This window comes from Castor canadensis, chromosome 2, assembly GCF_047511655.1.
Source record: "Castor canadensis chromosome 2, mCasCan1.hap1v2, whole genome shotgun sequence".
Lineage (NCBI taxonomy): Eukaryota > Metazoa > Chordata > Mammalia > Rodentia > Castoridae > Castor > Castor canadensis.
The window spans coordinates 142,246,005-142,259,429 of record NC_133387.1 but is presented as its reverse complement, the minus strand read 5'-3'; the positions used below and the strand labels follow the sequence as shown (position 1 = coordinate 142,259,429).

At 38.0% G+C, this 13,425-nt stretch overlaps 1 protein-coding gene across 4 annotated transcripts in view; it reads left to right on the top strand.

Moving 5' to 3' along the window:
* Positions 1 to 13,425, top strand: part of Myo5a (myosin VA) — a 203,231-nt gene that overhangs the window by 116,433 nt on the left and 73,373 nt on the right. For all 4 annotated transcript variants that reach the window (XM_074065964.1, XM_074065965.1, XM_074065963.1 and 1 more), the window contains 7 exons: positions 2,196 to 2,336; positions 4,340 to 4,465; positions 5,644 to 5,727; positions 9,462 to 9,623; positions 10,599 to 10,696; positions 12,764 to 12,850; positions 12,932 to 13,040. In XM_074065964.1, the coding sequence (XP_073922065.1) occupies positions 2,196 to 2,336; positions 4,340 to 4,465; positions 5,644 to 5,727; positions 9,462 to 9,623; positions 10,599 to 10,696; positions 12,764 to 12,850; positions 12,932 to 13,040 (807 nt within the window). The remainder of the gene's footprint in view (positions 1 to 2,195; positions 2,337 to 4,339; positions 4,466 to 5,643; positions 5,728 to 9,461; positions 9,624 to 10,598; positions 10,697 to 12,763; positions 12,851 to 12,931; positions 13,041 to 13,425) is intronic.

Genomic DNA, 13,425 nt, shown 5'->3' with positions numbered 1-13,425 from the left:
GCACAACTCTCCACTCTGTCTTGCAGTTATCAGGTGGTATATTCCTTCCTTCTAGTCTGTATGTATTTTTGCTCTTTTAGGATTTCTGCTTCCTCACTCATGTCAAGCTTCCTGTGAAACCAGCAGTGTTTGGACTACCCTTCCCAGCCTCTTAACATGCTTAGCTCCCGCTCATCTTGGTTTCTTTCAGCTTCAGCTTCCACTGCTAATTGCCTAATCATCTCCTCATTTTCCAATTCAGATAACCAAGCAAGCGAGCCTACTTAACCCAGTACCCTCATGTACTCACACTTGGTTTAATCAGCTGTGACCAAGAACACAGCACCTCAGAGTAAAGAATTTGGCTCCCTAGAGTTACTCCTGAGTAAGGTCTACAGGCAGAATCGGTTGGCATCAAAGTCACTGTGATTGGCATGTTCAGTGCTTGAAGGCATTACTGTATTGACCAAGGATCTCTCACCATATTGAATTTCCTGCCAACTTTCTTTGACAATGGAGCATCCAAAATTTTTGAGACATCCATGGGGTTTTCAACACTAAATGCAAAGATATGTATGAGAAATAAGCTCTATTTAAAGTCAAGAGCAGAGTTTCTCTTGTCAGTGGGGAGACTATATGCAAAAACTGATGAGTTCATTGTTTTGGAAGATGGTACCAATGTACCATCAGTCAAGGCACCCTGCTGACATATGATGCCTTATTTACATCCTCATTAATCAAAAGAACAGAAGAACTTTGGTAATTAGCATGATATAAATATTCATATGGATGACCATTTTTTGATTATGAGTTTTTACAGCTGGTTAGACTGTAAATACTGCAAGTAAGCCAAGAGTGACATTAAAATAAGTATAGAATAAAGTGGACAGTGCATGTGGATAGTAAGTATTGGAACTGTCCATGTCACCTAAGTTTCATAGGGCTTGGGGTCCATAGCCACAAAAGGCTAGTGTTCCTAGAAATATAGCAAGATGTGTGAAAGAAGCAAAGGAGACAAAAGAGAAAAGGGAAAGAAAGCAGAAACCCTCTAAGAACTCTAAGTAATAGTTATTACTAGAGACTAGAAGTTCTGATGTCAGCTGCCCAGGCTGGGTGCAGGGTAAAGCCTGAAGCAGAGGCAGTGGTTGGATTGCCCTTCCTGTCTGGACCAGCTTAGCTTCCATTCATCCTGAGAGCTCAGATCACAAGACCTTCCTTGGGGAAGCCTACCCTGACCTTCTGGTCTCCAAACTAGATGAGGTCTCTTGTTCTCACAGTTTGTGCTATTTTCCTTTGGAATGCCATTACATTTGTGACCATGTTCCTTGTGATTATTTGATTTCTGTCTGCTTCTCTCACTAGTCTCCCAAAGAGAATGTATATGTTATTGACTGGGTGCAGTGACTGACACACAGTACACAGTCAACAATAGAACTAAGAAGCAATGGTGTGTGGTGGCTAAAGCCTTTAGCAGAAATAATAATTAATTGGTAGTGCTTGTAGCTACTGGCAGTGTTAGATATGAATCCAGAAAATTGAGCCATAGATTCCCTGACTGAGAATAATCAAGGCAGACACAAAAGACCAACCTTTATATAATTATGAAGCAGATGTACTAAGATAGACCTTTAGGAGACTGTACAGTACATAGGCTGTCCAGTAATCTGGAGGGTCTCCACTGTACATAGTTGTTCATTACCACCTAAGGCATTCCTGTGTCCTGTGTTGTTAGTAGTCTTGTACAGTAATTTCAGAAGTCAAAAGTACATAGAAATATGCATAATCAAAAAAATCACAAAATCTGCTACATTTATCAGCTATTTAAAACATTTATAGTCCCAGGATGGTGGTTCATGCCTGTAATCACAGCACTCAGCAGGGTGAGGCAGGAGGATTGCAAGTCTGAGGCCAGCCTGAGTGACATAGTGAGTTCCAGACCAGCTATGACCCTGCCTCAAAAACAAGCAAGCAAACAAACATTTACATACTTATGTTTACTTGTTCACTGAGAATCCTATAGAACTGAGGTTTTACTATCTAGTTTTTCTTTTCTTTTTCTGTGTATACATTGTGCTTTTCCCATGACATAACTATTGCCAGAAGACCTAACCATCTCCGATGGTGTTAATACCCTTAACATTTTATAGAAACATACTTCTTGATTATATGCTTTATGATAATGATCCAATGATGACTGCTTTTTTCCTTTATTTCAGCATGTCTTCAAATTGGAGCAAGAGGAGTATATGAAGGAACAAATTCCGTGGACACTCATAGATTTTTATGATAATCAGCCTTGTATTAATCTTATAGAATCGAAACTGGGCATTCTGGATTTGCTGGATGAGGAATGCAAGGTAGGGCTGATTTTCTAGGGTGCTTAGTCTGTCAAAACTGATACACACAGGTCTGAAGACCAGAGGGCCCAAGCAAAGGGTCATTGATATACCATGAGGTACCAGCATGTCACCAAGCGGGGGGGGGGGGGGGGGGATCACTCTAACGTTCATTCTGAAGGGACACACAACCCCAGGTATTCTAGTTACACGTAGAACTGGGAGAATTTCCCTTCTCTTTTCAGATAATTATAAATTGGCACTAGATCCAATTGCTACCAGTTTTCACTACTTTTGTTTTTAATTTGCTTATCATTAATACTTTTTGTGACAAAATGTATTGAAAGAAACTCAAGACATTTATAGCATACCTGAGGCCCTGAATTCAATCTCCAGCTCTGCAAAAATTTGTACAAAAGATAGTGTGGAAAATAGTTCTAAATAGCTATAATTTTTTTTTAGCTGTGCTGAGGTTTGAACTCAGGGCCTCACACTTGCTAGGCCAGCACTCTACCACTTAAGCCACTCCACCAGCCCTTTTTTGTGTTGGATATTTTTAAGATAGAGTCTCAAGAATTATTTACCTGGGCTGTCCTTGAACCGCTATCCTCCTGCCTCCCAAGTAGTGAGCCACTGGCACCCAGAATAAATAGCTATAATTTTTAAATTTGCAAATTATTCTCTATTACTGACATATTAGATATGTGTGGAGTTTTGGCTTTCACATTTAAAGATGTGCATGTTAAAAAAATATTGGACCCCCCCGCTTAATCATTGGGTGATCTTAGGCAAATAACCTTTATTTGTCTCTTAATTTTTCTTTAGTTTATATATAGTAAGTTACAATCACAGGTTGATCCTCATAAGCATTTTACAACATTAAGAATTCATGTAATGAAAAGGCACTCAGCCTCACTTGAGATTAAAAGAAAAAGCAAAGCAAAAATGGTATCCCCCTTTTTTACCTATCAAATGGGCGACTTTAAACTTGATAGCTTTTATTCAATAATACTAAATAAATATTGTACATACATTCTTGATGAAGGGTAGGAATTCATGCAACATATTTTAGAGGTAAATTGGCAACATTTATCAGAATCATAAATACATATACCTTGTGACCCAGGAATGGAGTCACTGGGAGTTAAGCCTGTGAACATGCTTGGAAAAGTACCCAAGCTGTATGTGTATAATTGAAAAATGCGGCAGTCCTCAAATAACAAAAAGTTAGTAACAACCTAGTGAGGGCTATTAAGATGAAGAGGAAAAGAATGTATAGGGGGATTGGGGGCAGGGAGGGAGAAATGGCTCAAACAATGTATGCACATATGAATAAATGAATAAAGAAAAAAAATTTTTTAAAGAATGTATAGATTGAACTCATTCATGGACAACAAGGAAGAAATAGCGAATTTGGAGGAAGTGGCAAGAGGAGACTACCTTCCATTTCATATCTTTCTGAACTATATTCATATCTCACTGTGTGTTGATGTTCCCTTTATTTAACAGAAATTTAAAACCATATATATTTTTTGGGGGGAGGTGGCAGTACTGGGGTTGAACTCAGGGCCTTGCACTTGCCAGGCAGGGGCTCTACCACTAGAGCCACCTCTCTAGCTTTATATTTCATCTCAACTTGTACAGCTTTTGTTGTTTTAAAAATAGATCAAATATTTATTTGACGACTCCTGATATAGGCAGGTTGACACACAAAGATTGGATTGGATCACCCATGGGAAGATCTTAGCCATACTCTTCTTTAGTAATTGTTTTGCAACCTGTGAGAGAAATGTGGAAGAAATGGATGCTTTTTATAAGTTTTTTCATTTATTCATATGTACATACATTGTTTGGGCCACCTCTCCCCCCTGCTCCCCGGACCCCCTCCTCAAAATGAATTCTTAAATTGAGTATAAAAACTATAAGGTAAAGCTAAAAAATGATCTCTTGGCAGCTGATGTATCAGAATAGTCTCATACTCAGGTTATTTTCTTTCTTTCTTTCCCCTTCACCTACCAATGTAGATGCCTAAAGGTACAGATGACACTTGGGCCCAAAAATTATACAACACGCATTTGAACAAATGTGCACTCTTTGAAAAGCCCCGTCTATCAAACAAAGCTTTCATCATCCAACATTTTGCTGACAAGGTAAGAAAGCTTTCTATCTTTTTGTCTTTTCATACTTAAGTTAAACGAGGGGAAAAAATCAGTAGCCAAGAATTACTTTTTTCTTTGCTGATGCTTGCTTTCTTCAACGTCTTTTAGGAAAAGCAATCTTCAGTTTTGACTTCTTCGTTTTCTCTTCCTTTAACCTAAATTGAATTATATGCAAAATAAATATGGGTCTACAATCTTCTCTCTATAATTTTAAAATCCAGGAAAACTCTGAAAATGAAGTCTTTTGCTAAACCTGATTTTTGACCTAAACTAATGTGAGATTATTCATAGTCTTTATTTATCCCAGTTAAGGTGGATAGTTACATGGTTCTGTGTAGAAGTATTAATATGTTTACATAATATGTATTATAGATGGCTGCCTTAGACTTTTCTGGAGGTATTAAAAATGGTATATGTACATACTACAAGTCTAAATGTGTGAAAAATTCTGTGTTCTAAAGCATAGCTGGTCTAATGGGTTTCAGAATAGAGATTGTGGATTTGTGTCACTTTCTGTGATGGAGTCACTGGGTCCCTGCTAGCAAGGCACAATGATATGCTGCTTCACAAGTTCAATGGTTTACTTAGCAAATCAGGATCTGTGAAGCTAACTTATATTTCAAGGAGGTTGTGAGGTTGACTTTGGGGTCAGCTTCCTGAGGTATCCTTCAAGGACTTCTAAGTTATCTCCTCACTGGAAACCTTGGAATGACCGTACGGCCACCTTAGGGTTTTGTGGTACAGGACGTAGAGCTGCTCAAGTGGCACATGGCTGAAGTTACTGGGGTTTGAGAATAAAAATAGTTCATTCTCAAGTGGTCATGCGTTCCCAAATCATATGATATTCCCCCAGCTTCTCTCTCTGTCATCAGCTCTTCACCTCTTCCTAGACAGACAGCTATTTATTCCCTCTTATGAATCGTCTCACACATGAATTGAGGCGATTGTTTAGATCACACAATTAATAGCAAGTACTACCACTGTTCCCTAGGAAAACAGTATTTGGGGAGCTTTACCAGGAATGGTACTGATTTCTTTGGAAAGACTGATGATAGCACTTTGCTGAGAGCTAGTCATCTAGCCTGAGCTAATAAACATTTTTGTTGTTGATGATGATATCTGTTCAAAAGTATTATCAGTTAAGGAGATTTTTTTCCATGTGTTTTCAGGTGGAATATCAGTGTGAAGGCTTTCTTGAAAAGAATAAAGACACCGTTTTTGAAGAACAAATTAAAGTTCTTAAGTCAAGCAAGGTAACCATGGATAGGCATATTCTAATGAGGATATATTCAATAAAATGTTATCTAGACATTAGCTTTTTAGCAATAATAATAATTTTTCTAGCAAAATCAGTTTTACTTATAGTTTTTTACTTATCAAATATATAACACTATGATGTATCAGGTCCCATTCTCAATGCCTTGCAAATATTAACACATCTAATCTTTACAGGAAGGAGTAGTGTCTTTACTCTCATCATACAGATGAGGCAACTGAGGCATAGACTCTTCATGGCTAGTGAATTTCCAAGTCAGGTTACGACCCACCCTATTTTACTCAGAGTCTGCTCTTAGTCTTAAGCAATGTGACCTTTCAGAATTAGTGTCTCTACAGTGAATCTGCACTTGGTTGTGCCTTTTTGAGAGACTGAAAGGGGTTTTTACTGCTGTGTCAATTTGAAAGGATGTGTGAGAATCATGGCTGGGTGCACTCCATCTAGATGGAGATCAATCACTGAGTCGTCATTGAGTACAATTGCAGAAGTGGCCCAAAGCATTGGAAATTATTTTCCTTAAGCATAGATACTAGAAACACTGCTTTCCAGTGGGAAAAAAATATTCCAGATGGCAGAGAACTATCATGGTTACATTACATTGTTAGGTTGATTCCCCTACCTTTACCCTTTGACCTTCATGTGGAAAAGATCGTGGGGAGGGAGTGTTGGTGGGAGGTGGGACTCAAATTCATCCTCCAAGGAACAAACCAGGAAGCCAGTTACTTAATTCTGCAAATATTCATTTAAAAAGTAAAAATCTTCATGTGAATTCTTCTGGATTACTGACTGGTGTTCCTTCTTTTTCTAGTTTATTCTAAAAGCATTATTTTAACTTTAGTGGGATAGCCTCTAGCATATGAACATTCTGACTCTTGTTTCTGGAATAAAAACTTCTACTTTCAGTTATATTGACAATATAAAAATTGCATAAGGACCAAATCCCAGGTTTAACCCTTAGAAAATCATGAGTCAAAGTGTCTATTAAAAAAGTCAGTTTGTTTTTTTTTTTTAACATTAGCATTACTATTGGGTAGTAATGCTTTTTAAGTTAACAGGATTGATGTGTAAAAGAAAATTCTCATAGTGCCAATCCCTAAGTATTATTCAGCTGAACATCTTTATCATTTTGATTTATAGATAATAATATAAATCATGACATTCTATTGTTTAGTACTTTGCCAATGTAATTTAGCTCAAACAGAACATTCTCATTTTTGAGGCAACCATAATCAGTTGTGTCTTTATTTTGACTTAATTTTCTGATCAGCTAAGGGGCCCTTAAACATCAGAAGGTAGCTAGCTGTGTGTTCTAAAGTCATTCAAAGGACTGTTCATCTGTGTACTATTGCAACAGTTTAAATGTGAACAGTGTATGACTTGCCTAACCTAGTTTGAAGGCCTCCTTTGCTACCAGTCTTTGCAGAAACCCAACCTGGAGATCTGAACTTATCATTTCTCTGTACCTGAGAAAAGCAAGCATAACACGGCATTAATTTGTTCCTTCAGAAATACCAATTGATTAATATTTGTGTTTTGAATAGAATTGTTTTGTGATAATATAGTGTGAGGTATGTTTATATCTGGTTTAAACATATTTTGCTTAAAATGGTCATTAGATAGCCAAGTGGACATGTCATACAGGAAGTTGGAAATGAAAGCAGGTCAGGGGAAAGTCAGAACAGGTGATAGACGTTTGGTAGGCTTTAGAATTAGATGGTGTTTAAAGCCATGAGACCGCTTCAGATTGCCTCAAGAGAACACATTAATAAAGACTAGTAGAGGTGAGACCAGAGTCTTTAGACATTCCAACTTTCAAAGGCTGACCTAAGGGCTGGTGGAGTGGCTCAAGTAGTAGAGCTTCTGCCTAGCAGCCCTGTGTTCAAACCCTAGTACCATTAAAAAAAAAAAAAAAAACAAACAACTTTAGTAAAGGCTGATCTGAGGAGAAGCCAGAAAAAAAATCTGAAAAAATGGCCTGTGAAAAAAGTAGGAATGCTGCCTAAAGAAGAAATTACAGAGCAGTTTCTGATTCATCAGTTAAAATGTTCACTTTTTTGGGGGGATTGTCTTTGAGACAAGGTCTCATTATGTAGCCTAGGCTGTTCTCCAACTCCTGATCCTCCTGCCTCATCCTCTTGAGTGCTGGCTTACAGGCATGTACCACCATGCCTAAAAGTATACCTGTTTTTTTTTAAAGAAAAGCTAATGCAGATAATTTTAAATTTATAATGTCTATGAAGAGGAATCCACATGTATAATACTATAAATTTTTAAATATATATATAATATATAAACTGAACTCTGTAAGTAAGCTGCTTTCTGGTAGATAGTAAGTTGATTTATACCATCTTCTGGAGATGATGACATGGCAGAGCTCAGCTCTATTTCATACAGAAGAGATAAGAACGAAGCTTGGACACTGCCTGTGTGGAGCTGAGAGCTTGTTTGGGAACGATATCACAGACAAGATTCTGAAGTACATGGTCTATCACTGAATATTCTAGCATCTTAGCCCTATGCTAAGTTGTCACATAAAATATACTTGGGAACATAGCTTTAATGTGTCATACATGATAATGTTAAAACAGTTCATCTTTAATATATTATTTGTTCTGTAAAGCAAGGAATATATTCATTTGTTCAGCAAGCAACCATTATTGTTATTTTATACTCATCATGAATTATTCCCCAAATTATCCTTATGATTGATATACACAATTATAGCAAATGAACTCATGATTTTTGGTTTTCATTGAAAGAATTTTCATAAGAAAAACTTTCTGAAAATATTCTGAGTTTATTAGATAAATAATTGGTACTTGCAAGTGTAACTTGACTTATACAAAGGATTTATTTCATTTATATGGGAGCTAGTACTGTTATAAAGATATGTACTGTGGAGATGTTCCTGTGGACTGGTTTGACATCTCTTTAGTTCCATAAAATTTCTCCCAACCATATTGACTAATATCATCTGTTTGCTTCTTAAATAACAGATCTCTTGATAATCTTTTATAGCATGACAGAATAAAAAATTGATTATGATAGTAATCATAATTACATTTGAAATCAAATGTAAAACCATTTAGGATAAGGGCAGGATTTTCTACTTTTTCCCTACAATATAAATATTTTTCTTAGAAATTATTAATTCATGATTATTTTTAACCTTTCAATATTCAGAACCTGCTTATAACACCTTCATGCTGAGATTTTTCAGTGATATTTTTGAGTTAGTGCTAGGACTTGAATTAATGGTACACAAATGAAACAGGTAAGTAAACACCTGATAACTTGCAAATTCGGACTAGTGTATTTTTCCACCTGCCTTTTGGGGACTGAGATAAGGTAGGTCTTTCAATTAATATTTTGCTCATAAAATAATTATAGTTCAAAACCAATAATATGTTTAGAGTAGCCCTTTCCTGTGGATTACGTTTTCAAGTCTGGACATAGTAGTTTTGATTTTGTTTTCCCCCAAATATAGTTGTAGAATTATTGAAATTTCCCTCCATATTTTTGTGGCATTTATCTTACCTTTCCTCATATTTTGGCTCCGAACCCAGATATTACTTCTTGAATGTGACTCTGATAAGGGTTATTTAAGGAAAAAAGTCACTACTTATTAAAAATATTTATAATGTTTCTTCTGTGAAAACTTACATTTGAGTTTGGGTTTAGTATAATTTTCTTTTACTGTTTCTGACTCAGTTTAAGATGCTACCAGAACTATTTCAAGATGACGAAAAGTCCATCAGTCCCACCTCAGCCACCTCTTCAGGGCGTACACCACTCACCCGCACTCCTGCAAAACCCACCAAAGGCAGACCAGGCCAGATGGCCAAAGAGCACAAGAAAACAGTGGGTCATCAGGTGAGTTCAGGGAGCCACTGCTGCCAGGTTCCTTCTCCTCTGCTCACCTGAAGTCTCAGGTCTCCTTCAGCCTCTCAGGTGGGATCCTCAGGTGAGGAGAGGCTGGCACTTCCCCCATGCAAACAAATAACACCCCCACTCATACTTCTTTCCACTTGCTGTAGACCCATGACTTTGTGTTACCATTCCCCAAAATAATCTTTTCTATTCTCAGTTCTTCTGTTACATATTATCTCTCTCGGACCACTACTGTCTTTGTTTCAGTTCTCTGATTATTTCATTTCTGTATTTGTACAGAGCATCATTCAGCTCCTTCAGTGCAAGAAAGTACCCTCTCCTTCCTTTATGTCTTCTTCCCTGTGAGGAGCAGGAACCATTGTTCATATGCTTAGTGCCTGAACGTGGGGTGGGGACTTTGGGAGGGAGGCTGAGTACTAGTCAGCCTAGCATGTTTTCCTGTGTGTGAGGCCCTGTGCGGGTGTAGACGCGGCAGGGCCCAACATGGGTCCTCAGCCTCCAGTCTGACCCCATGTCCCGAGAGTTATCCCTCTCTGGTTGTCTCACCCATTCTCTGCTCAGTCCTTCTACTCTTTTAAAATACCTGCTACTTTTTTCAGTGTCTTACAGCAAATTTTTCACATCACTTGATTGAGTGCCCTTAATAGCAAGTTATTTTGTGAGTCACATGTGGTGGAGCTCACAACAGGAAGCCGCAGAGGCCTATATTAAAAGGGAGTGAATGGGAGAAAGGATGGAAGTAGGGCAAATTACCAGAGTAAGCATGCAAATGGTTAGACAGATTTTCACTGAAAGCCTTCACATTCTTGTTAGTAACAGCTCACCTTCTGAAGTTGGGTCAAGTTCATAGGCAGAAGAGTCATCTCCATTAGTGTCGTAGGAAGAGAATTTTAAATTGCTTTGATCCTTATTTGGCTTTCAACAAAGCCTTGATGCCTCTTTTTGCCCTTTGTGCAGTTCCGAAACTCCCTTCACTTGCTTATGGAGACCCTCAATGCCACCACTCCTCACTACGTGCGCTGTATTAAGCCGAATGACTTCAAGTTTCCTTTCACGTAAGTGTCTCTCAACTACTGAAAAAAAAAGTGCATAACTAGTGCCAGAGCAAAATAAGGAAGAAGATATTGAGAAAAATTTTCATGTCTTGTAGAGGGTAACTACTAGCTAGTAAGAATTATTTCAGTTTTTGTTCCCTTTTGAGATTGTAAGAACAAATTAGCCTTCTAAGGATTTGAAAAATTGAGGTCAACCAAACATTTCTGGTTCTATTTTCTGTTTTGACTTTATGGCAGCCCAGAATTTTTCTGGGCTTTTTGTTAAATTGGACTTGAGTTAAAACTAGGATAAGAGTTAGTTAGAACTAGGGTGAGTTAAAACTAGGATAAGGCTACTTTGGCAAAAGCTTACCTGCTGTTTTTCTTAGTGAAGCCATCAGAGAATGTCTGCTTTTACCAATACCTCATCCTATTTCAAATACCATATAAGAAGAGAAAATGAATCTTTCTTGGAGGGTTTTTCCAAAATAAGAAATACTCCTCATAACTGTAAAAGTGATCCTGTAGTATTGTGAAAACAATTTTCAGGAGATATAGAGCTGCATAAAAACAAATGAAAAAGCATCCATTCCACCCAGAGAGATAACTGGTATTAACTCGAATTGATGATTCTTGACTAACCAGTATCTTTTCCTGCTATGTGTGTGTGTGTGTGTGGGTGTACATGTGTGCATGCATGAGTGCACGTGTGTATGTGTATGTGAAAGACAGAGAGAGACAGAAAGAGAAAAATAGGGTCACATGCTATAATTGCTGTTTTAACTCTGCTTTTAACTTAATGGATTATGAATGCTTCCCACATTAGTAAATAAAAATGCACATCATCATTTGAAGGGCTGGAGAGTATCCCGTGACACACTATATGCCATCATTTATTTAACTCTTCCCTTCTAATGATCATTGAGGTGTTCCAACTGTTGTAGGCAGGCACTCCACCATTTGAACCATTCCACCAGCCCTCTACAATGTTCTAATAAGTATCTTTTGCCAAAAATTTTTGTGTATTTGTCTGATTATTTCCTAAGGATAATGTTTTTCTAGAAGTGAAATTTGTGGGTCAAAGACCAGGTACATAACTTGATCATTACACATTGTGTGTGTGTGTATATACATATATATATATATATATATATATATATAGAAATATCACACTATACCCCATAAATTACTACAAAGACCAAACACATATACTCAAGGTTGCAATAGCTCCTACCCTACAGGGTATGAATGAGAGTTCCATTCTCTTTTGCCAGTCCTGCTCTCTAGGGTTCCTGCCTTAGACTGGAGGGTAGTTCTGAAAGACTGCAGTCCTCCTATGCCCTCATCACCAAGAAGCCCTCTCTGAAGGAAGTCTGAAACAGGAAGAAGTTGCCACACCCTGAGCCATGGACTTGCATTACAAAACCCCACCTCCTGCCACCAGCAGACAGTGCAGTAAAAGCTTGGATGAATGCTCAGCACTTAACCCTGAGTAACAGGAGTGGTCATCTGGCGGGAGGGAAAGCTTTCTACTTCTTCCTTTAGTGTCATTTTAACTTTAAGATGCTATTTGCCTAGAGTGAAATAAAGGGTAATACAAAACAAAAATATTTCATTGATGTAGCATTATAAATTCTGTATACATTAAGTAACTGATTGGGACATATTTAATTTGTCCTTCCTGTTAGAAATCTCCAACTTGACCTGTCTTCAGTGTAGTGAGCTAATGCATTCTGAGAACTTTTAGTTAGGTTACAGCATGTAACAAGTATGGGCAGAGTGCAGAGGAATGTATGTGGTGTGTGTGTCCATGGCATAAGCATGCATGCATGTTTTTTAATCTTCTCAGTGGACTTTTTTTGAGTTTATGGCATATGAACCATAGGAAATGTTCAGCTCTTTATTTTTACTGCTTGTGGAATTTTCACTATCTCATGGAGTTTTCCATTTTGGTCATTGTTCCAACTTTTGAATGCTTTCTTTTCTAATTTATCCACTTGGTTCCTCACAAACAAATGTAATCCCTAAGTGGGGAGATTGGCTCAGCCTGGATCTCCGTGAACCAGTGACTGTCATTTGTCCATGTAGGTTTGATGAGAAGAGGGCAGTGCAGCAACTGAGAGCGTGTGGCGTCCTGGAAACCATCCGAATCAGTGCAGCAGGGTTCCCCTCACGGTGAGGCTGCAGCATTCAAATACAAGGAGCCTGGTGGGAAAAGTTCCTAACTCTTTAAGCTAAGTGGTTTTCTTATTATAGGTGGACTTACCAAGAGTTTTTCAGCCGTTACCGGGTCCTAATGAAGCAAAAAGATGTGCTGGGTGACAGAAAGCAAACATGCAAGAATGTGTTAGAGAAACTGATACTGGTGAGAAAGACTTTCACTTTCCTTTATCAGAACAGATGTTAGCCAGAGGCCCTGACTTACCAACACATGAAAACCTTGGAAACTTCCATGTCAAATATCACCAATCTAGGTTATTTGGGAGTGGCTGGGTAAAGGGTACACTGTCTTGGTGGTCAGGGCTCACTATGTTTAGGAGGCTAGGACTAGTGAGGAATTGATAGGCCTGGATTCAGACAGGAGACACATTCCTTTTAGAGAGTTTGATCACTATCAATAAAAACTTTCCCAGTACTTACTCAGAAGACGCCAGGCCAGGTGAGGTGTAATTATTATTCTCAAATGACAAAGTCCATCCTGGAAAGTAATGTGCATTAAAAATAAGTGTCTATATAGGCTCCATATCGAA